The sequence below is a fragment of the Mesoplodon mirus genome (assembly GCF_964341445.2).
Source record: "Mesoplodon mirus genome assembly, chromosome: 12".
Classification (NCBI taxonomy): domain Eukaryota; kingdom Metazoa; phylum Chordata; class Mammalia; order Artiodactyla; family Ziphiidae; genus Mesoplodon; species Mesoplodon mirus.
In genome coordinates, this window is record NC_138988.1 from 71240012 (window position 1) to 71264285 (window position 24274).

Below are 24274 nucleotides of genomic sequence, written 5' to 3' on the forward strand. Positions count from 1 at the left end.
ATGATTTTTAAATTATAAGGATCCAAAACTATTTTCTCACTTTAATTAAGCAGCACAGGATAATTAAAACAACTGACTTAGCCAGAAACCTAGGTTCAAGTTTTGGTTCCACTGTTTATTAGCTCTAGAAGCTTGGAGTAATTACTGAACCTTCTCTGAGCTTCCTTGCAGGATTTTGGTGAGGATCAAACGAGATTTAAGTTATGGTTTCACTGCTTATCTAAATGTCCATAACTTACAGTGAGTTTTACATTAATTTTCCTAAGGCACATATTTTAATTGTGTTCATTGGAAAACTTAGTCATCACTGTGTTCTTTGATGACGGGCACATAGTAGATTCTCAATAAATACTTCCTGTTGTTGAAAGACTAAATGATCACAATCACTGTAAACATAATTTAGGAAAGGACTTTATATTAATAAATGAATGAGGAATGAGATTTGACAATGTTTTTAAGTGAATAGGATGGTCTATATAAATTAACAAAAAGATGGATGGATGTCAGGAATTTGGGTTTCAGGGAATTGGGCAAAATGGGAATTTATTGGCTCACCCAATCAAACTGAAGCAGGGCAGGGAGGCATCTGGCACCAGGCACCTGGCCACCACCAAGATGTCTCCATCTCTCATCTCAGCTTCTTTCTTCATCTCAGCTTCATTTTGTCAGACATAACTGCTCCACTAGTCTAGAAACCTGGAGCTCTCAGCCTCTCAGCCTCTCACCAGAGAGAGAGTGAACCTCTTCCCTGAATTCCAATTTTGATGAAATCCAGGGAGGAGCCTCTCTTGGCCTAGACTAGGACCTGTGGTTACTCCTGTGGTCAGGGCACAGTAATTGACAGCCTGGATTAGAACCACCTGCTTGGAATCGGGGGGCAAAGCAGTTCCCCAAAAGAAGAGAGATGCTGTTCTTATAAGAAGAGAGTTCCTGTGCAAACTGAAGTACAGAGTTTCAACGGAAATTTTGTGCATACCTGGTGCTAACTTATTGAGGGATATCTTGTCAAAACTCAATGTACTACAACTACAGAACTTGGACATGGAGATAGACCTTAAAGCTGCTAAACCAAGGAATTGAGGCAATACACTAACCCTCAACACACTATGCATTACCACTGAATTTTTGCATAGGAAGCCCAGACAAAAGAAATTTGTCTGAAACATTTTATTGAAAAGCCATCCCAAGCTGTGTTTTTCCTCTAACCCCTCTGGTGAACTTCCCAGAATATATGAGATAAACCATGTAAATGGATAGGAAAGCTCAATATCATAAAATACTGATTCATTTACAAATTAATACATTAATGTAATGCAATTCCAATAAAAATCCTGATGGGTTTTTCGATGAACTGAATAAGCTGATTGTAGATTCTAATTTTAGAGCCCCAAATAGACAAGGCACATTTGAAGAATAAATAAGGGGAGTTCCCTGGTGGTCTAGTGGTTAGAATTTGGCACTTTCACTGCTGTGGCCCCAGTTCAATCCCTGGTTGGGGAACTGAGATCCCGCAAACTGCACAGCAAGGCCAAAAAAAAGAAAAAAGTAGGGGAACCTACCCATCCAAGACAGTATAAATCTACAGTAAGACAATGTGGCAATGGCACTGGTATAGATCAATAAATGGGAACTGTGGCAAGCAGCTCTAAAATAGCCCCAATGATCCCCACCTCCTGGTATTTATGCTCTTGTGTTATCCTCTCCCCCTGAATATGGATTTAGTGACTCACTTCTAAGGAATAGAATATGGCAGAAGTGACGGGATGTCACTTCTGAGTTAGACTATGTAAAGGCTGTGATTCTTGTCTTGGGATCTCTCTCTTACTTTCTTTTTCTCCAATCTCTCACTCAGAGGGTAAGCAAGCTTCCACGTTGTGAGCAACATATGGAGAAACTCATGTAGCAAGGAACTGATGTCCCCTGTCAACAGCCATTGAGGATCTGAGGCTTGCCAACAGCCACATGAGTGAGCTTGGAAGTGGGTCCTCTCCTAGGAGAACTTTGAGATGACTGCTGCCCCAGTTGACCCCTTAACAAGTTGATCTTGTGAGAACCTTGAGCCAGAACTACCCGACTAGACCACTCCCAGATTCCTAACCCACAGAAACTATGAGATAATAAATGTTTGTTGTTTTTAGTTGCTAAGTTTTGGGGTAATTTGTTGTGCAGCAATACACAACTATCACACACATGTACAGACATGAAAACTTGATTTAGATCAGAGCTAGTACTGAAGATCATTGGGGAAAGGATGACCTTTTCAATGAATGGCGCTAGGATGCCATCATTTATCTATATGGAAAAAAAAAAAAAGCAGATTTCTCCATTTCATACCATAAAGAAAAAACAGAAGTCCAAGTGTGTATTAAAGATATAAAAGTGAAAAGGCAAAACTTAAACATGTAAAGAATAAAATATTAGAGAATATCTTTATGAATTCATGGTAGGAATTTCTTAGTGAGATGTAAAAGCATAAAATATAAAAGAAAAAATATCTTAACTAAAACACACCATAAAAAAGTAAAAAGACAAACCACAAAGTGGGAGAAGGTATGGGCAACACACATAGCCAACAAAGGATCAGTATCCATAATATGTAAAAACCCTTACAAATCAATGAGGAAAAGGTAACTCAATAGAAAAAAATGGCAAAAGAGAAAAATAGGCAGTTTACAAAAGAGGAAACACAAGTAACTAATAGCCACATGAAAAAATGCTCTAACTTACTGGAAAACAGGGAAATGCAATTTAATATAAAAATGAGGTTCCCTTCATACCCTTCAGATTGACAAAAAATTTTAAATTCATAGTGTATCAGTATCAAGTGTTGGTGTGAATGAGGAGCATTGTTTGCTGGTGGAAGCCTAAATTATTATAAACACTTTGGAAAATAATTTGACAGTATTTAAGTAAAGTTAAAGACAGTACATCCTACTAAGTACATATCCAGAGGACTATCATGCCTACACTCTAAGTATAAGAGACAAAGTTTGGGGGCTTCCCTGGTGGCGCAGTGGTTGAGAGTCCGCCTGCCGATGCAGGGGACACGGGTTCGTGCCCCGGTCCGGGAAGATCCCACATGCTGCGGAGCGGCTGGGCCCATGAGCCATGGCTGCTGAGCCTGTGCGTCCAGAGCCTGTGCTCCGCAAGAGGAGAGGCCACAACAGTGAGAGGCCCGCGTAACGCAAAAAAAAAAAAAAAAAAAGAGACAAAGTTTGAATAGAAAAAAAAAATGATAAAACCTAAATGTCCAACTGTGAGAAAATAAACTGTGTTATTTTCACAGTGGAATAATATGCATAAGTGAAAATGAATGAATCTGAGGAACATATTCCAACATTGATAAACCTCACAAATAGAAATGAAATAATTAAAAGTTGAAGAAGAATTCATATGACCAATACAACTTTTTTAAAAGTTTTAAACTCTGCAAGAATATAATGTATTGCTTAGGGCTAAATATACATCCAGTAATGGCATCAGGAAGTACCTGGGAAAAAACAACTCCAAATTCAAGAACATGATTTGCTCTAAGCAACAACTGAAAAAGCCAAAGGGGAGGGATATACTGGGGATTTAAATGTTTTGACGTTGTTTCATAACTTAAGTTGGATGTTGGTAAATGGATAGCTGTATTATTCTTTATACCTCTCTGTATCTCTTAAATATATATAATATACTTTTTAAAAGCTTAAAAGTAATAAGCACCACATACAGAAACAAAAGAAAAGACAGCAATAGTGGGGAAGGAATAGTTTAGAATAGTCACTATTTTAGAAGACACAAATTCCAAATAGAGTTTAGAACTGTTTCCTTTTTGGTAGAAGGGATAGTAGTTTCCTTGAGCTGATGTAACAAATCATCAAAAACTTGGTGGCTTAAAACAACAAAAATTTATTCTCTCACAATTCTGGAAGCTAGAAGTGTGAAATCAAGTTGTTGGCAGGACTATACTCTCTTTAAAGGCTCTAGGGGAGAATCCTTCCTTGCCTCTTCCATCTTTTGGTGGCTCCATGTGTTCCTTGGTTTGTGGCAGTGTAACTGCAATCTCTGCCTGGGTCTTCACATGGCCTCCTTCCCTGTGTCTGAAATCTCTCTCCTCTTTCTCTTCTAAGGACACCAGTCATAGGATTAACGACCCACTGTAGATCCAGGGTGATCTCACCTTGAGATCCTTAAGTTTACCTGCAAAGACACTGTTTCCAAATAACGTCACATTCACAGACAGGTACCAGGAAACAACAGACTTGGACTTATTTTAGGGGGACACAATCAACCCACTGCAGGTGAACATACCTGTTTTGTTTTTTGTTCTGTTTTGTATGTTAGTAAAGATTAGGAAATCTACTCAGAGTATGTTTAAAATACTTTTATGGTAGAGTTAATTTTCCTTAATGAACTTCGTTTTATTAGTTGCCTAGGTCTCTATTGTCAGTGTTTTTTTTTCAAACTAAATAGGATGGACAACTAAACAGGGTATAGGTGTGCTGTCTCAGCCATAAAAAAAAAAGCTCAAAGAATGAACTGTGGATAGTTACTCAATATTTATATATATTTATATATTTTTTATATATATTTTACTTGAATGGCTGGCTACTAAATTGTTATTTGATAATAAGATCATTTGGCTATGTTAGGACAATTACAACAACAAATATTGATAATCTGTGTATTTTAATTGCACATTCCCTAGAACATTTAGACATTTCCAGTGGGTTGTCTTGATGTTTTTATTTCTGTCCATAGTATCATCTTTCAGTCAATGAGGCTTGAAACCATATATATATATATATATATATATACATATATTTAACATCTAATTAAAATGGAGACCCATCACGCCTCGTCAGGGGTAAAAGCAGAAATGTACTGGAGGGCTTCCCTGGTGCGCAGTGGTTGAGAGTCCGCCTGCTGATGCAGGGGACACGGGTTCGTGTCCGGTCCGGGAAGATCCCACGTGCCGCAGAGCGGCTGGGCCCGTGAGCCATGACCACTGAGCCTGCGCGTCCGGAGCCTGTGCTCCGCAATGGGAGAGGCCACAACAGTGAGAGGCCCGCGTACCGCAAAAAAAAAAAAAAAAAAAAAAAAAAAAGTACTGGAAAGGGCGGTGGGGGCGGGGTGTAAACTTTGAAAAGTAGTCAGTTTTCTTCAGTCCTTCTACTCTCTACATTACCAGTCATAGTTTTCTGAGCTAACAAATTCAAAAGAAAACATTTAATGTTCTCTAGTGAGACACGAAGTAACTTCAGAAATCGTAAAGGTCATAGAAAACGCTACTTTATATATCAAGACATTTCCGTACCAATCCCCTCAAAGCCTACCTTGGAATCCTCCCAAGTCCCCACCCCCTTAAATATTCCATCTCTAGGCAGCTGCTCCTTCCGCGGCCCGAGGGCCGCTAAACAGTGTTTCACTTCTCGGGCTCGTGAGGTGATTGTCCCGGCCCGCGAGCGCGCGGGGGGCGGCACGGTGTGGGGAAAGCCCGCGTCCCAGCGCCCCGCGCCCCGCAGGGAGCAGAGCCCGGCGGAGCCCGCGCGGGGCGCCGGGGAGCGAACTGGCCTCGGACTCCCAACGGCCGAGCCTCGGTGGCCGCGGAGACCGAGCAGGAGCAGCTCCCGGGGCTGCGCGGCCGCCCCGGGTCGCCACGCTGAGGTAAGCGGCGGGTGAGTGCGCCTCGGAGACCCGCGCAGAGCCGGATTCCCCCCCCAACTGAGGTCCGGCCTGCTTGCCTCCCTCTGCCCCCCAGCTCCCCGCTAATGCCCCCAGCCTGTCCAGTTCCCACCCCACTACAACCCGCAGCCAGCCCCTGCCCTTGGTGAATCCCAGTCCCTTCGCTGAACGTCTGACAGACTCCACACCCCGCTCCCCCTTTTAAGAATTCAAAAGTAAGACAAACAGAAGGCCTAGCCATTCAGGCTTATCTTCTGCTCCTCGCTCCTCCTCACTCCCCCACACCCCGAAAATCTCATCCCTAAATTTGCCACTTCTCCTAAGCAATCTAAGACTTTCCCTGCTTTCTTGCTAGGAGAGTCCCCTCTCCCGTCCTCTCCTGACAGCTCTTCAGACCCAAGTCAAATGTCATCATCTCTGTCGTTTTTTTCCAGAAGTTTCTTTCCCTTCTAATCTCTTTCAGCCCTTTGTCCATTCACCTTTTCTTGACGTTGGCCACCCTGTGTGTGTTTAACAGTCTGCCCTCTCCCTCCCCCGCCTCCGTGTGTGCGTTTTGCTTTGGAGGGGCTTCTCGGTTGTGTATGTCGCCACAGCGGCCAAGCACGCAGAGACCCCTTAGTCATCATGAAGGGATAGGGGTACAGAGATGGGCACAAGAGAAAGGGGTGTGGTTGAAATGGCAACTTGCTCCTGGAAATGACTAGGAATGATTTTGTGGACGTCCAATGAACCTCCAAAATTGAACTTAAAGAGAAGGGGTGGTGGGAATTTAAAATGATTGTATTTGGCAGCAAGTTGTCTGGGGAGGACACGGGGAGGAGGAGGAGAAGACGAAAAGGTGTTTATCCTGCATCCCCTCTGTGCTCTTATGGCCAGCAAAGCGTGAATACTTGGAGTAAAGACCCGCCCCTTCGTTGCCGAAGTAATCTTGTTAAATTCTAAAATTCAGAGGGAAATTTAGTTTCTAAATTTTAAGTCCTAAGATATATAGGAGAAAAATATAAACACATATTGTGTGTTATTGTATATGATATAAACACATATTATACAAGTAAAATATGCACATGATTATAATTTTTTATAAACCATAAAGTTATCAAATTAAAAAGTACAGCTCTTCCTCTGCTTCTCTTATCTGGCCTTTTTTTACTCAAGGTAATCATTGTTCATAATTCATTGTGTATCTTTCCTGGAAAGCTTCTGATGCATTTTATTAAATCTAAACTGTTACTGATTATAATTTTATGCAATTACATAGATGGAAACTACATATTATATGTATGTAACAGCATAAAGGAAAAAGATGTGACGAAAGGAGAAAAGGTTGCCAGTTAAACCTTCTTAAAAGTGTGCATCTTAGAATAGATGAAATACCATGTATATGCCTACATACACTTAAAAAATTTATACAGTTGATATACAATGCACTGTACTACCTTGGTTTTTTTCTCCATGTAACAGTATGGGATTGAGATGTTTCTGTATCTGTATATAGCTTTACCTCATTATTTTTATTGCTAATGTCAAATTAAAACTTTATTGAACAGTGTACTACGGTACAATTAATGCATCCTTTATTAAGGAACATTTTGGTTGTTTCCAGGAAGTGTATTTGTTTTCTTGCTTCTTTTTGCTGTTGCAAACATGTTGCATATATATAAACATGTGAATGTGTATATATATTAAGCTAATTTATATTTACTAAAAATTTTTCCATTTCAACTATGTAATCTATTAAAATTTTTGCTACAGTTTTTAGGAATTCTTCTATATAAAACAACTGTGTACATTTTCTAAGTTACAGTTAAATAATTGCATCAGTCTTTGGGAGTGGTAAACTGACATTTTATATTTAGAGTTCATTACATGCCAACTATGATTTGACATTTGAAAACCATGTAGGAAAAGCATCTCAAATGATTTCATCAGAGGAAGAGTTCTACAGCTTCCTTAAGCAAAATCTCCCCAAAATGGCAGTAGTCATTTATTTATTTTGAGAGTTTGAGGTATATGATTTACCTTAAAAATGTAAACTGTAACAAATTATTTAGAAATTACTTGTTTCTCTGTCATGATAGCGATTAATACCTTGTTATCATTTTCTGTATTGTCGGTGTGTACAGACTACTGACCATAAAGACTCTTTATGTTCACAAAATAAGAGCTTATCCTGTCCTTAGCTTGAGATATATATGTCAGCACTCAATTCACAGAGCACAAATTGAACTCTTTACATAAAACATATATTCTGAGAGGAGTATTCTAATAACTTTTAGAAATTAAATTCTGTTTCCCCCCCACACCACCCCCTTAAACAGCTTCACATAAGTCCCAAGGAAACTGAGGTAAGGAGACACACATAGAGGTGGAAAGTATATGTATGTTATATTTAAATATGTTTACCTGAATTGAGGCTATAGACTATGTTTATTAGATTACCACAGGAGCAGAGTAACTCACAATGACCTCTTCCAGTGTATTTTATTATAAACTTGGGGAATTCTTGATTAGGAGATTTTCAAACATGACCTAGGAGTGCTAGAAAAACAGGTCTGAGTAGAACTGAGCCTGTTCCCTAACATGTTAACATTAAGAATCTGTGTTTGTATGAAAACCACATTTTATTTTTTATTTTAACTGATTCTGAATCCTTGATATTTATGGTCTTTTGGAAGAATAAATATGATATTGCATAATTCTAAGCACTTTTTTTCCCAACTAAATTCTCCCCCTTCTGACCTCTTCATAATTTTTCATAGCTTTACCTCTTTACTTCTTTATCTAGGTTTTTTTCTTTCCGCTTCTGATTGAATCCTTCTTATCCTTCAAGGCCAACTTATGTCCAAATCCTGCATGAAATCATCTTTGTCTATTTTGGCCACACTAATTTTTTCCTTTTCTAATTTCCTTTTCTGATAGAACTCTGCAATTTTACACTCTTGGTTGATTTGCAAAGATTACTTTATCTCCCCAATAAGATTGTGAATGCTGGAGGACAAGGATCTTGTCTTGTTTTCTTTCTCCAAGAGTGAGTGTCATGCCCTTGGGCATGTTTCAGTTACTCACACCACTTTGAATGATGACAACTGTGGCACAGAAACGGAGGGAGAGGATTTCCAGGTTTTTTTCTTCTCTTTACACTCTATTTGTCTTATTTTCAGCTTTCTTTCTTTCTTTTTCCCATTCCTTTTTACTTGCTTTCAATTTTCTTTCTCTAAGCCTATCGATTCAGCCTGACCTTAGTCATAGATTTTGTTTAACCTAACTGATGTTATTCAGGACTACCTTAAGCTTCTTTAGCTTTTAATATCCTTTCATTGCAAGATTACAAATAGCTAGGTGAACAAGGGGGCAAAACTAAATAGGACCGTGATACGATATGATCTGAAGTTTAGAAAGATCAATTGGGTGTGTAGTCAGATAAGATCTGTGACTTCTCTGGATCTTAGTTTCATTATCAGTAAAAATGGAGAGTTAAACTAGGTGATTTTTAAGGTTTATTTTCTAGTTCTGAAATTATGTGCCATGAATCTTAACTATCTGGAATCTCCAGGGAATTAATTGTGTTGGATAATAACATTTTCTGAAAATTTAATCTGTGAATCTGTGCCAACACTTAAGAAATAGTTGTCATTTTTAGATGGAAAACTCATTAAGATTTATTGTATACTTCCTTGATTTCTTAAACAAAATGTCATGATTCAACTTTAGTCTTTCCTTGATGGCTTAAGTAATAGTGGCTCTATACTGGCTTAAATAACTGTGTGTCTCTAGAAGGAGCATTTATTGCCTATGGAGAAGCTCTCCGGCCCTACTGAGCTCAGTCAGTACATGTGTTTCACCATTTATTGAAATTAAAGTAAATTTTGCTTTCATTTCAGAAACCAGACAACAATGCCTGTTGATATCCTTTGAGAGAAGGCACGATTCTCTTATGGAGTAAAGTAAATTGTTTTGCAGAATTCAAAAGCATAAATTTGAGCAGAGTGACAGGTAGTTGATATGACTTCACTAATGTGTATCATCATAATTGTTCTTGAGTTATTATAGATGGCACAACCAACTCCTCTAGGCCAGTTTCAAGTGTAAGAATGTAATACACACACAACTCCTGGGTATTGTAGATCTTTGTTGTGTCCAATAATAACTCAAGAGACGTTTAATTAGTTACTACCCAAGCAAATTTACTCTTGTGTGAAAAAGCTAGACATTAGATTGTGGGCAAGAGTCAAAGACAAAAACCAGGATTTATAAAAGAGAGAGGAGAGAGGGATGAGAAAAAAAAGTACTTCAGACAGTTTGAGAACATTGGTCCTTGTTTGACATCTTGGGTGTGGGTAGGTAAACTGGTTAGCTGGCAGCTAAAAGGTCAGTGTGGGTCTTTCTGTTCTTGAATAGGCCAACCTAGCATATCAAAAAAAAAACAATTTCAGCTGTTTATGGGTCCTTTGGAAAACCTGGTGAGGGCAGATGTCAGGTGCAGGTTACAGGCTATCTCTGTCCCATGGAGGGCTGCTGGTGTCCCTTCATATGATGCACCGTCTTACTTAGGCCAGGTCTGCACCAGTGTCCTCAGAATTTCTCACTAGAAAGCCTCTTTATCTTCTTCTTCTGAACTATCTGCTTTGGAATTTGTTCTTTTGTTCTTCAGGTATTTACTGTTATACTGGTTTCTGGATCTTAGTGATATCCCAAACTCCTAATTATTTTGATGGAGGCTTGATTATTGTCCTAAATATGATTTTTTTTCTGTAAGTAACGTTTTGTCCCATTCTGCTGGTGACCCCTAATCTTCCTTGTTATGTGCTCATGATAACTTCCACACTCCTTTATAATTGGAGCTTTTCTGATTGGGTAGGTTGGATTTATACTTTGTATGATACCGTTGCTTCAGTAAATAGTCACAATCACATTTTAGCATGAATTTTATGTTTGGACTTGGGATATTCATTTTGGCTTCCAAGAGTATGTTTTATGCTTTTTGGGTGGTCCTGGTTATGCTCATATAGATGAGATGGCTGGACAGTTGAGTGTCTGATTGGTGAATTGTAGAGTAGCAGAGTTCCCCCAAGCAAGGAACATTTCAGTCCATGTAGTTCTTTGCTTGATCTCTTGGATAAGTATCCTGGTGTTGATCACCAGTTGGTCCTTGAGTACAGTCGCTCTCAATCTTTTTTCAATCCTTTTTCCATACCTGAGGACAGGTGTCCTCCCATCAATTGCAGTGGTTACTTATAGTTTGAAAAAGACCCTAGAGATGTGTAGGTGTAGGGGTGTGTGTGTGTGTGCACGCGTGCACGTGCTGTCCCACTTTAAAAAAAATTTCTCTTTCTAGCCCTGTAAACTTAGTTTCTTTAGATAATGCAGTATGGGAGAAACAGATAATTTTTCTACTTGTCTAGCTTCAATGGGAGGGATAAATTAATACATCATACTTAATTTATTGAACAGTTTAAAAAATTTTTATAATCCTAGGTTTTGAAGTTTTAAGGTGCTCTGCAGGTGGAAGGAGTGGATAACATGAGCGCTGAAGAAGGTGACCCACCTCCTCCGGAAGAAGAAGCCCCGTCCTCTTCGGGAGAGGCAGCACCTCCTAGCTCAGAAGATGTTGCCCCTCCGGATCCAGGAGATGAGGCTCCCCCGCCTCCGGAAGAAGAGGCTCCTCCTCCTTCCAGTGAAGAGGCCCCACCCCTCCCAGAAGAGGCATCTGAAGAAGATACTGTCTCTCTTTCCAAAAAAGGTCCTACTTTCTCTTTAAGTGATTATATGAATCTCATTCCTTCTGATGAAAGGATAGTTATGCCAGACGAAGATGACCCGGATCTGAGAAGGGTTCGACCTAGGCCTGCGCCACGATTGGTTCAATCAGTGCCTTCTGATGTGCTCTCTCAGTCTTCCCGCAGATCATCCAAATATCTCCGAAGTATGAGTGGCGTTACAAGTCTACAGGAAACATTAAAAGAGAGACAGGTTTTGCTTATAATACCATTTTTATTGTGTCATTTTTATCTGAAATGAAATATTTTGGTGATTTTTCTTCATAATTACAATTTTTACACATGGTTTTCATTCTTTAGGCAAGATTTAGAGATGCAAGGGAAAACCGAAAAATGAAAATTGATGCTTCATACAAATATATATTTGAAATTCTATCAGAAAAGCTTGGCCTGGACATAACAACTGTTGAAGAATTAATTTTGGATTGCCCATCTGTAAGTTTAAGTCTTATTATTATTTTTTAATTACTCTTTGAGAAGTGATTGGTTGAAGAAACTTGAATCATTGTGAACAACAAAACATTTAGAAAGAGAAGGTTGGGATTTAACTGAATAGAGAAGAAGCTTTATTTCACATAATTATAGCCAATTGGATGATATTTCTAGTTCGGCCTACTATTGTGGAGGAAGGGAAAAAAGGAGTTGGTAACTAGAAATGAGCTAAGATTCTAACTCAAAATGGCTTCAGAAGTTAGAGGGATAGTCAAGCACAGGTAGAGTGATATTTTAAAAGTACAGGTTATATAAACTACACATGCAAATCATTTGGATAGAAAAACAAACTGCAGAAATAGAGCTAGGGAACAGTGACTACTGCATGAATATAGTTGAAAACAATGAGGTGATTACCATGTATCTCTGCATGCCAGGGACAGCCCTGGATTATCCCTACTTTTCTAGCATAATTATTAACAGTTCCTCCTTTCACTGCTAAAAGGGTCCCAGTTTTGGATGATGAATTTATATGGTCACCTTAATTATAGTAATATATGATAAACTGTGACTTCCATAGCAGCTCCCGGAAGCACTGTCATAGCTTCCTTATAGCTCAGGTTCTAAATTTTCAACAAAATTACTCTTAGCTGCTTGAGCTTTTTATCAAGTCTAGGAGTGACCTGGGCTGGAGCTTCTACAAGACCAGTGAGCAGGTACATGCTGGTGGTGAGCCGATTGTCCCACTGAATGCAAGGGTGAGAGAGTTGCATTGGGGGCAGCATTGTGGTGAGGTTGCCATTATCAGGGTCCATGCTCCCTGTTCTTGCCCAGTGAGCTTGGGCAAAACTCTTTAGCTTGCTCTAGGAGCGAAGAGTCTGTGGAATGTTTCCTAAAAGAGCCTCTCCCTTGCTTGATGCAGTATGTTACCAAGTTCTGGAAGTTGTCTGCCCTTCATTTCTTCCAGGACCCTTATAAAGCTTTAGAACTGGCAGGCCCCTGACAGTTGAATGGGATTGATCATTTTCTTGTTCCCTTAGTGTGTTACAGTGACATGGGCATGTGATTGATGCAGAGAGATCAATAGCTCTGAGCTATTTTAATGGCAAAGGATGGACAAACTTGGAGATGTGTACATAAAACAAGAGGTGCCACAGCAAGCAACTGGAAGTAGGATGGTTTCCCAGGTCACCAAAGTTCCCTGTGGGAATGTGCGTGTGGCTAAGGAAGGCTTCACGAGCATGCGGGCTATTAGTTGAGTAGGCCCTTGTGCTGAAGGGCCCTGCCCTTGGATAAATGATCTCCTGTTGCCATCTTAAAATTATTAATAATTTCTAAACAAGTGGTTCTGAATTTTCATTTTTTACTGGGCCTCACAAGTTCTGTAACCTGTCCTGGCTATGGATGATACCACCCAGTGGCAACAGGATTCTCTTTGCCACTCTCAAGTTGTTTTTGTTTGTTTGTATTTTCATTTGTTTTCATCTCTCCTGGCCTCTCTTCTCTACTATTTTGGCTCCTCTGGTGACTCTGGTTATGTGTCTGCCTATTCTCTAGGTAGAAGAAAGTGATGCAAAACAACCTTGCACACATCACTGAGCAGATGACCAAGAGATGAATGGAAGACCAATTTCTAAAAAATGTGATTCTCAGTAGGCCCAGGCTTCAGGCCTATCCCAAGGACCATTCCTGTGCTTGGTTAGGGAAGAAACCATATAGGTAATCAACGTTGTTGCACCTGAAAATTTCAAGGCCACATGTTTGGCTAACTTCACAATTGGAATCCCACTAGCTCTGCAAAAGATTTAGGCATAGACGTGGGGACTGAGCAGTGCCTTCAGAGGAAGACTGCTGCTAGGACTAAGTTGGGGAGATGAGTATCTACAGAGGTGGTATTATCACCCTTAAGTATCTGCCACCTGGTTTTCTGGGCTGGCATTCGCTACTTGGAGGAAGTCTCTCTCACTGGCTAGCATGCTGACCAGGAAGTGGGAGTGCCCAATGCCTGCAAACCCTTCCATTTGTCATTCCTGGGGTGTGTCTTGGACTTTGGGTCTTTGTGGTTAGCTTCTTCCTTTAAGGCTATCATGGACCAGGCCAGACACTGCTTAGGCTGCAAGGAATGGGAAATCTAGGATTAAGGGAAGAGTCAAGCCAGGAAAGGTGTTTCCTTAAGAGTTGCTGGTGAATTGCAAAGCCACAGTGGAGGGAAGATAGTAAGTACATCTAGGATGGAAACCAATGTCAAAATCTGGGAGAGATTAGAGTGCTCATTTGATTACATGGACAAAGCAAGAACATGTAGTAAATTGGCATCACGATTAGTGGATGGGTAAGAAGTTGGAGCAAGGGGTGGTATGTTTTGTTGTGGTTGTTTAGGTAACTGGGTGTATGGAAAAGTTTTTCTTTTACGTGAGGCCTATTGCACAATCCAGAGTGAAAACAGTTCATTAAAGGCTCTGCAAAAGGGTAGACAACAGGGCTTCTCTGGTGGCGCAGTGGTTGAGAGTCCATCTGCCAATGCAGGGGATGCGGGTTCGTGCCCCGGTCCGGGAGGATCCCACATGCCGCAGAGCGGCTGGGCCTGTGAGCCATGGCCGCTGAGCCTGCGCGTCTGGAGCCTGTGCTCCGCAATGGGAGAGGCCACAACAGTGAGAGGCCCGCGTACCGCAAAAAAAAAAAAAGGGTAGACAACAGAAGATGTAGTGGTTATTTTGTTTGCCTTCAGATCCATTCCCGACTGTGCTCCACCCTGCTCTGTGGCCTGGAAGGCTGACCTCTCTGGAATCTACCATAGGGGCTCCCTCATCCTCTGGTTTCCACGTGGCTCAGCTTCTGGGAGCCACCAGCAGGAGCTTGGAGGGCAGAAGAGAAAGAAGCCTGATCCCTCCCCACTTGGCCACGTTTCTGCCAGGGTCCTCCCGAGCTGTCCCTTTCCCCCAGCCCCAGCTCTCAGCCTGCTTCCCGCTACCCCCTTCCCCCCAACGCCCTCCCTTCCAGGCCTTGAGGTGGTACTGGCTTTCCTCTGTTGCTAGTCCTGTGTTGCTGCTAGTGCCACAGCTTCCCTTACCCTGCTCTGGCCTCTAGAAGTAGCCTTTTTATTATAAGGTTTCTTCAGAACCTCTTTGTTATGACTCCTTTGCTTGCCAGGACCCTAACCAATACAGAGGTTTCTGCTGCATTGGCGTTCAAGCTTTTGCTACTTCTTGTGTTCCTGCTACTTTCATTCAGCACTGCTCATAATAGTCACAGACATTACTTTCCTGGCTTACATGATAGTGTTCTCCAAAGTTAAGACAGCAGCAGCACAGTTCTGTGGTAAGAGAGCAGATCTGGAGTTCCAGGTTCTGCACTTGTGGGTATGTGTCTTTGGGTCCTTCACTCAAATTTTCTTAATTTTTATTTATTTTTAATTTATTATTATTATTATTATTTTTTGGCTGGGCCGCATAGCACGTGGGATCTTAGTTCCCTGACCAGGGATCGAACCTGTGCCCCCTGCAATGGAAGTGCAGAGTCTTTTTTTTTTTTTCTTTTTTTTTTTTTTTTGGGGGGGTGTACGCAGGCCTCTCACTGTTGTGGCCTCTCCCGTTGCGGAGCACAGGCTCCGAACACGCAGGCTCAGCGGCCATGGCTCACGGGCCCAGCCGCTCCGCGGCATGTGGGATCTTCCCGGACCGGGGCACGAACCCATGTCCCCTGCATCGGCAGGCGGACTCTCAACCACTGCGCCACCAAGGAAGCCCGAAGTGCAGAGTCTTAATCACTGGACCACCAGGGAAGTCCTCAAATTCTTTTTATTTATTTATTTATTTATTTATTTATGGCTGCGTTGGGTCTTCACTGCTGTGTGGGCTTTCTCTAGTTGCGGCAAGTGGGGGTTACTCTTCGTTGTGGTGCGCGGGCTTCTCATTGCGGTGGCTTCTCTTCTTGCGGAACACAGGCTCTAGGCACGCGGGCTTCAGTCGTTGTGGCACGTGGGCTCAGTGGTTGTGGCTCGTGGGCTCTAGAGCACAGGCTCAGTAGTTGTGGCGCACGGGTTTAGTTGCTCCACGGCATGTGTGGTCTTCCTGGACCAGGGCTCGAACCCGTGTCCCCTGAATTGGCAGGTGGATTCTTAACCACTGCGCCACCAGGGAAGTCCCCTCAAATTCTTTTTAGCTTTAATTTTCTTTTCTGCAAGAGGGGCATAATAATGCCACCTTACCTAGTGCAAGGTTGTGGTGAAACTCAGATGAAGTATTTGTAAAATATTACGTATTATAAGTGAATTTTTAACTGCAGTCATGATTTTGGCCCACGACGGTTTTCACTCTGCTGGCCTCAGGAGTACAACATGTCTAAAAGCCAAGAATTCATTACATTTGATATTGAGGTTTTTTTTTTTTTACCACAGTCAGGTGGTCTACTTTTGAGAGTTTGGATGCATTCAAAGCTGATGGGTCATAGAAGTCACATACAGCATGAAAGTGTGGAACTGGGCAAGAATAGCTATGCTGACAGCTTCTGTATCTTTTAGGTGGTAATTATGCAAGAGAGCCAAGTTTACGTGTGAAATGGAAGAGTAGAAAATGAAGGGCTAGAATTTTGCGCATCTCCGTGGCTCCATTTCATCTCCCAGGGTGGTGGCTCCCAAATGGTCCCAGGACAAGCAGCAGCATCACCTGGAACTTTTTAGAAATGCAAATCCTTGGGCCCAGCATTCTGTATTTTTTGTGTGTGTGTGTGTGGTACGCGGGCCTCTCACTGCCGTGGCCTCTCCCACCTCGGAGCACAGGCTCCGGACACGCAGGCTCAGCAGCCGTGGCTCACGGGCCCAGCCGCTCCGCGGCATGTGGGATCCTCCCGGACCGGGGCACGAACCCGTGTCCCCTGCATTGGCAGGCAGACTCTCAACCACTGCGCCACCAGGGAAGCCCCATTCTGTATTTTTAAGACGTCCCCTAGTTGCTTCTCTGATGCACACAAATGTTTGAGAACCATTGTCCAAGGGTGCGAGGCTTTGCCAGACCTGAGATACTTCCTACAGGAATTGGTCAGTAAGTGAAGAGAAACCCACTGCCCAAGACAGACACTTATGTATGAAATCAGTGGGACTAGGTGAAGGGGGGTCAGTAAACTTGTGTTTCCCTAATGATGTGTGAGAGTTTTTGTTTATGTGACCTAGATATCTACTTACTAAGATAATTATACTGACTCATAAGTAATTAAATTCATGCTCATAAATATGGAAGACATTATATTAATTTGTTTTTATATTAGTTTGGCTACAATATAGGTCAAATTATAATTGCTGAAAATATAATTACTCAAATAATTGGTCAAACAAAACAGTTAATAAGGCAAATTTTACTGTTCCACAAATCAACTTTTAAGAATAGTTTCTCTTGGGAATTCCCTGGCGGTCCAGTGGTTAGGACTCCGTGCTTTCACTGCCAAGGGCGCAGGTTCAATCCCTGGTCAGGGAACTAAGATCCTGCAAGCCACTCAGTGCAGCCAAAAAAAAAAAAGAGTAGTTTCTCTTAACAATAATTCTTTATGTTTACCTCCAGTTGGACTCACCTATTTACCCCTATAAGATGCTGTGAGGCAGGGTTAGGTAAGTGGAGGCTCACTTATATATGTAGATAAGTAATGTAGGTTTGGAAATAGAATTCACCCTATATTCCATGATAATTTTGGAGTTAAATTAGTTCGGATTCTAATCCTGCCTCTGATGTACCTGCTTCTGTGTACCTTGAATAAACTCTTTTAGCCTCATTTTCTTTATTTACAAAACTATGAGGACTAAGGTATATAAAATGCCTAGCACAGGGCTTGGTTCATTTTATTATAGTTTCTTAGTAATTTTATTGATTATCATTTTCTCTTTTGTTTAACAGCTGGAAGCATTTACTCTTTTCTTTAAGAAAGATGGTTGTAAGACATTGAAGTTTTTGTACCAGGAAGGAGATGTACCTGGTCTTGGTAAGGATGTTTTGCAAGGGTAACGTGCCAGCTATTCATGAATGAATGTTAAAGTGCAGCATATCTTTTCTCTTATATGTAAACAATCCTATATTTATAAAGAAAATTTACCAGGAGCTTACAAGATTGCTATAATGATTGAAGAAGAAAGCATCCTTATAGAAGTCATTGACCTCTCCTGGGAATACACATTTTCACTAGAATTTAATTGCCTTTTCCTTGAAACAGATAGAGCCATTTTGTACACGTGTCGTCAGATGACTAGAAATAGTCATGGAACCACCCGAAAGCACAGCAGTCACTCCCTGTGGTGCTGGGTCAGCATCTTGTGTTTGCTGCAGCTGGTAGTGGAATATCTGGCTTTCCCTACTTTTCACGTTATTCCAAAAAGAATTGATACTTTACCACGTCATTAAACTTTTGTCTTAATAACTAGGTACACGGATCATCCTTTGGTTTTAGACTACTTATCTTATAAATCTTGTGGATTTTACCGTGTCCCCTCTGTTGGTTCTTTCTTGCTTTCCTCCTCTGCTGCCTTTAAGCTAGGCTCCTATCTCATGCCTGCCCCAGTATTCCAAATTGAAAACCAGTATCTCTGTTACCAGATTTCCTCTCTGAAATCCATACTGCTTATTCCTGCCAAGTAAATCTTTCATTGTCTTGCTGTTGGATTGAGTCCAAACTCTTCATTTATTCCACTAAGGCCTGTCATAATCTGGACACAGAGTACTTGTTTAGTCTGATCTCCTATTCTGCCAGACATGAACTTGCTGCTCTCTCTAAGCCAGTCTTCATGGTTGTCTGTCCACACCAGTCATTTCCGTGCCCTTTTCTCCACCCTCCTAAGTGTCTCCACCCAGCCAAATCCTACCCCTCCTCCGTATCGCCTCAGGCATTCTCTTTACTTCAGAGCCTTACCAGAGTGTTCCAAACCACATCCATCACTATCCTCCAAACGCCTGTCTCTTCTAAAGTTTGCATTGCAAAAATACACCACTTGATCGTGTTCTTCTGTTTTCATCTAATTGTTCAATATATATGTCTTTCTTCACCAATGAAATATGTAGACTCATGATTAGTGACTATGTCTGCTCTATTGATCTTCTGTCTCTCACCATTCTTATGCTGGGACATTATTGTAAGGTCCAAATTTTCATAATTCATTACAAATTAAAACAATAGCTGAAAATATAGAAAGGTGAGAAAATATCTACAATTAGAAGAAAAATTAAAACTACCACCCACATTCCCACTCACTTGGAATAATCAAGTTAACTCCTTGAGGAGTATCCTTCTGTAACTTCTTTTGTATATATGTGTGTGTGTGTGTGTGTATTTCCCTCTATGTATTTTGATATGTATATGTACAGTATGTATGAGGTATGTACATATATATACACAGTATATATACCACTATGTATATAGTTTTACCTTCTGCTAGTTTTATCTTCTGATCACTAATTTAGATGTTTGTAATGACCCAAATTATAAGTATTGCTGCAAGTCTAAGACATATTCATGGTTCATTGACTCCTTGACATCCAGAGTTGCATATATAATATGTAGAGTTGGATCCTATTTTGCAGTATATATATATACTGCTATACATATATATATTTGGGGGGACACATTCAGTCCATAGCATTTATTGTTATTGTATATTGCCTCAAACCTTCTTTGGAAGAGTATAGTATAAATAATAATAATGAAACTCTCAAGCTTTCAGCTGAAAAAAAAAGTATCATTTTCAAACTTATTGGGCCAAAACAAGAATGTAGAGCTAGTGAGAATATTCCTTTTGTGCCAAGATTACAACACCAGACAGACAGAGCTCTCCAAGATGCTTCTGGATGACAAGGTAAGTTTGAGATGGGCTCTTTGTGCCTCCACCTTTCCACAGCCTACGGCATTCTTGCTGCCTTTAACCAGGAAAGTAATCACCTCTTTTATGGCTCACAAGTAGCATCTCACTTATTCCGAATGTGCTGGAGGCTGGGAAGGCTTTGTGGTTTACTGACCTTGTACCCACTCTGGTGCTTTGGGTCGTCCTTTGTCAAAATTTATGAAAGTACAAGACAGATGAGAAGGGGGACGTGCATTCTTCAGCTGGAAGAGTGACCAAGTAACTACAAACTGCTGCCCCTCCTGGGATTGTGCTGGTCACTGCAAACTTCAGCACCCCAATGACTTGTTCCTCCAGACAGCGCCTATGCCTACACCTTGTTCACTCAGACCACCAGCCCTGTGGGTCCCGAGGAGGCAAAGCTTGATGGGGAGTAGGCAGGTACTGGATGAAAGTGTAAGGGGCCAAGGTAGGACTGAGAAGGAAGCCACTTTCCCCATACTCAGTGCCCTGCTCTATTCTAAGACCCCTCTGCCCTAACAATTATCTTTCTAAATAGCCTTGGTCCAAACTTTGGAGCTCAGGGTGGATTTCAAGTCAGTGTCAACAGTGTGAAACTTTCCATTTCTTCTAGACAGGTTATCCTGTGTATCCTGGTATATGGGTGAGAGTATCCCAGACCAGATGTTGTTTTCTTAAAATGCAGAGCTTATCACACCCTCCACTGACGATGTGCAGACCCCTGGGCCTGCAGGGAGGAGGGGATCACATATAGACACTGTTTGACACACTGGTTTAAAGCTCGGTTCTGGAGAGGGTCAGAAGTGAGGTGGTGAAGACAAGCTCCACTCTTTACTCGCTGGGTCACACTGGGAAAGTTATTTCACCTCTCCAGGCCTTGGTTTTCTCATCTGTAAAATGGGAACAGTAATGGAACTCACCTCATGGGATTGGGAGGACCGTGGTGTATGCTGGGCTCAGGGCAAGTGCCATGTAAATTTTGCCTCACTCCCTAAAAAAGTCTTGTCATCCAAGATTATAGTCCAGTCTCAGAAAGAAAAAGGAACTCAGTAGCCATGAGAGTTAGTTCAGCCTTCTCTTAATTATTTTCAAAAACATTGCATTTCCTGTTTGGGGACCATGTCACCCAAGATATGCTTCCTTTTTTTTTTTTCAATTTAATTGAACTAAAAAAAACAATTTATAAATGCTTTATAAAAATGGGATCCAACTCTATATATTATTCTATGGTAGCTTTTAAAAATTTGATAATATTGTCTTCTCCATGCCACTGATACATTTCCACAATTAAATTTTAAACAGTTGCATTGTACTTCATTAGGCTGATTCAACTATTGGGTTCAAAACTTATTATTAGAATTTAGGTTGTTCACAACTTTCTTCTCCTTTAAACAATGCCTCAATGAATATCATTGAAGCTAATTCTATGTGGATTAGGAAGACTTTTTAGGGAGAATTCTCAGGAGAACTGCCAGAAGAAAGGGTAAACATACTTTTAATTATTATTTTTGCTATTTCCAAAAATAATACATTTATCAGCTTGGTAAGTATTCCTCTACATGTCTTTCTTATATGCATGTGCTAATATGTAGACACTTATTATCATTTTAAAAATATGATCATATAATACGTTTTATTCTTGACTTACTTTTTGGACTTGACAGTATAACCTAGACATTTTTTATGTTATTAAATATAGATTTAACTAATTTAAAAGATGCTGTATAGTATTCTATAGTGTAGCTGCATTTGGATTTTTAGAAGCCAGGAATATATTCAGCTGTGAGTAATGGAAATCCTAATAGTAGCTTAAACAAATAGGGAGTCTATTTTTCTCTCATAACTGGGCAGGCAGTGGCTAGCAGTGGTTCAAGTGCTCAGTAACGCCATCAGAAACCCAGATTCTTATTTTATTTCTGTTCTGCCATTCTTTTTTTTTTTTAATTTAATTAATTAATTTATTTGGCTGCATTGGGTCTTCGTTGCTGCGTGCGGGCTTTTCTCTAGTTGCCGCGAGCAGGAGCTACTTTTCGTTGTGGTGCACGGGCTTCTCATTGCGGTGGCTTCTCTTGCTTTAGAGCACCGACTCTAGAGCGCAGGCTCAGTATATGTGTCACATGGCTTATTTGCTCCACGGCATGTGGGATCTTCCCAGACCAGGGATCGAACCGGTGTCCCTTGCATTGGCAGGTGGATTCTTAACCACTGCGCCACAAGGCAAGTCCCCTATTCTGCCGTTCTTAACACATTGTTTTGTGTTCATATTTGTTCCACATGGTTGCAAGATGAAGTCTAGACATTATGTACAGGTTTTCATCATGTAGGAAAGGTGCCTACTAGTCACACCTCTCCCCTTTATCAGGAAAGCCCAAGCTTCTTATGTCACATGACTACCCTAGGGGCTAGGGATGCTGAGAAAGCAGTTGTCTCCCTGAGAATGTACAGATTGCTAAATGGGACAAATTCAGGTTCACTTATCAAGGAAAAAAGGGAGAATATTAAGGGTAAAGGTAATTCTGCCAACCTCCATGAATGAGCATTTGAGCTCTACATTGCTGCATACCATGTCTCAGGGTTCTTTGGCTGCAAGCAAGATGCAGACTCCAGCTTAGGTAAGCAAAAAAATTAAAACATTTGGGTAGTTCACAAAATTTAGAACTAGCTGAACAATCAGGCCTTGGGAAAAATAGGAATAGAGCATTTCCATGGATTTCAGGGCAGTTTCTTTGGGTTCATCAGTAGATTGACCTTGCTCAGATACCCTTTTATCTTTGTGTCTCTGCATTCAAGATTTACAGTCTTGCAGAGAGTCTAATTAGTATAGTTTTCACATGTGTACCCCTGCAGGGCTCTGAGACTGGTGTCCTCCAGAATCCCAGGATGGGAGAAATTCCCCAAACCCAAAGGAAGGAAGGCTGGGCAGACAAAAGATGCTTATGGTTTTGTGATAGGGATGTAAAATTTTCTTAGATCATATTTCAAATTGGTTATGGTTGTGAACAGGAAGACTGTTGATTTTTTGCTTATTAATATTGCAACCAGGGACTTCCCTGGTGGTACCAGTGGTAAAGAGCCCACCTTCCGATGCAGGGGATGCGGGTTCGATCCCTGGTCGGGGAACTAAGATCCCACAACTAAGCCCGCATGCCACAACTACTGAGCTCACACGCCTCAATGAGAGAGCCCGCGTGCTGCAAACTACAGAGCTCACATGCTCTGGAGCCCACATGCCACAACTAGAGAGAGAAAACCCGCAGTCCACAACTAGAGAGAAGCCCACACACCACAAAGAAAAGATCCCACGTGCCTCAACGAAGATCCTGTGTGCTGCAACTAAGACCCAACGCAGCCAAAAATTTTTTTTAAAAAAGAAAGAAAAAAATATTGCAACTAGCTATCTAACAGAATTCTCGTATTTTAAATAGTTTTTAAACATCGAAGAAAGATTTCTAATGATACATTTTCATTGAAATTAGTTCAAGGAAGGATTTAATATAAGTCGGGTGCTATGAGATTATTTAGTGGGGGACAGGATCTTCTTGGGGGAGTCAGTGAAAGTTTACCTGAGAGGTGGCATTTTGGCTGAGATACGAAAGATTAGCAAGGATTAAGGAGGCAAAGGGTTGAGAATGGGATAAGAGAAGGGTTTGCATGAAAGTCCTGCCTGAGGCCAGGCCAAAAGGAGCAAAGTGCAGAACTCAGTGAAAGGCACCCAAGGAGGCTGCAATTTAAGATTTGCAATTACATCTTTTCATCGACAAAAAATTTTATTCCATAATTATATTGAAAACTTCTTAAAGTAAAGCAAGGAACAAGGGTATAAGATCCACAGTAATTTATCACATTTGATCAGTCATGTGATCGTATGCTAAGTTCTTGACTTTTGTTTTCAGAATGTGGTCGAACTATTGCTGGAGCAACCAAAGGGGCAAAAATGATGAGATTGTATATAGACAACGCAGCCCCAGAGAAACTAAAAGGAGTGTGTGTAGTTTTTGTTCGCTGTCGCAATGATGTCCCTATAAATACTAAAAATATTCATGAAGTATGTTTACATTTTTTCAAATATATGGTTAAGCATTTTTGCCAGCTTTATTGAGATATAATTGACATATAACATTATGTAAGTTTAAGGTATACAAAGAATTGATTTAACACATTGTGAAATGATTACCACCATAGCATTAGCCAACACCTCCATTGCCTCACATAATTACCTTTTTTTCTTCTTTTTTGGTAATGGCATTTAAGATCTACTCCCTTAGCAACTTTTAAGTATACAATACAGTATCGTTAACTACAGTCACCATGCTGTACATTAGGTTCCCAGAACTTATTCATCTTATAACTGGAAGTTTGTACCCTTTGACCAATGTTTTTTCCATCCAAATTTCTGGGCAGAGGGCTAGTTTCATTGCTTTTTACCTCAACTGACAGAGTTTTTCTCATCCCCTTTTCATGGACAGGGCAACTGTCCACCTAGAACTTTCTTTATTTAGGAGGCTCAGTTTCATTTCCCTCACATTGTATGGACCCCAGGCCATATCTCCTTCCCTATGCA

General features: G+C 40.9%; 1 protein-coding gene across 1 annotated transcript in view; it reads left to right on the forward strand.

The window, feature by feature from the left end:
* Positions 1-5364: 5364 nt before the first annotated feature.
* DNAH8 (dynein axonemal heavy chain 8) overlaps positions 5365-24274 on the forward strand; it is a 328140-nt gene continuing 309230 nt past the window's right edge. Inside the window, exons 1-5 of the mRNA XM_082637824.1 lie at positions 5365-5652; positions 11146-11640; positions 11748-11882; positions 17762-17846; positions 23607-23758. Of these exons, the coding sequence (XP_082493950.1) occupies positions 11191-11640; positions 11748-11882; positions 17762-17846; positions 23607-23758 (822 nt within the window). The 5' untranslated portion in view covers positions 5365-5652; positions 11146-11190. The remainder of the gene's footprint in view (positions 5653-11145; positions 11641-11747; positions 11883-17761; positions 17847-23606; positions 23759-24274) is intronic.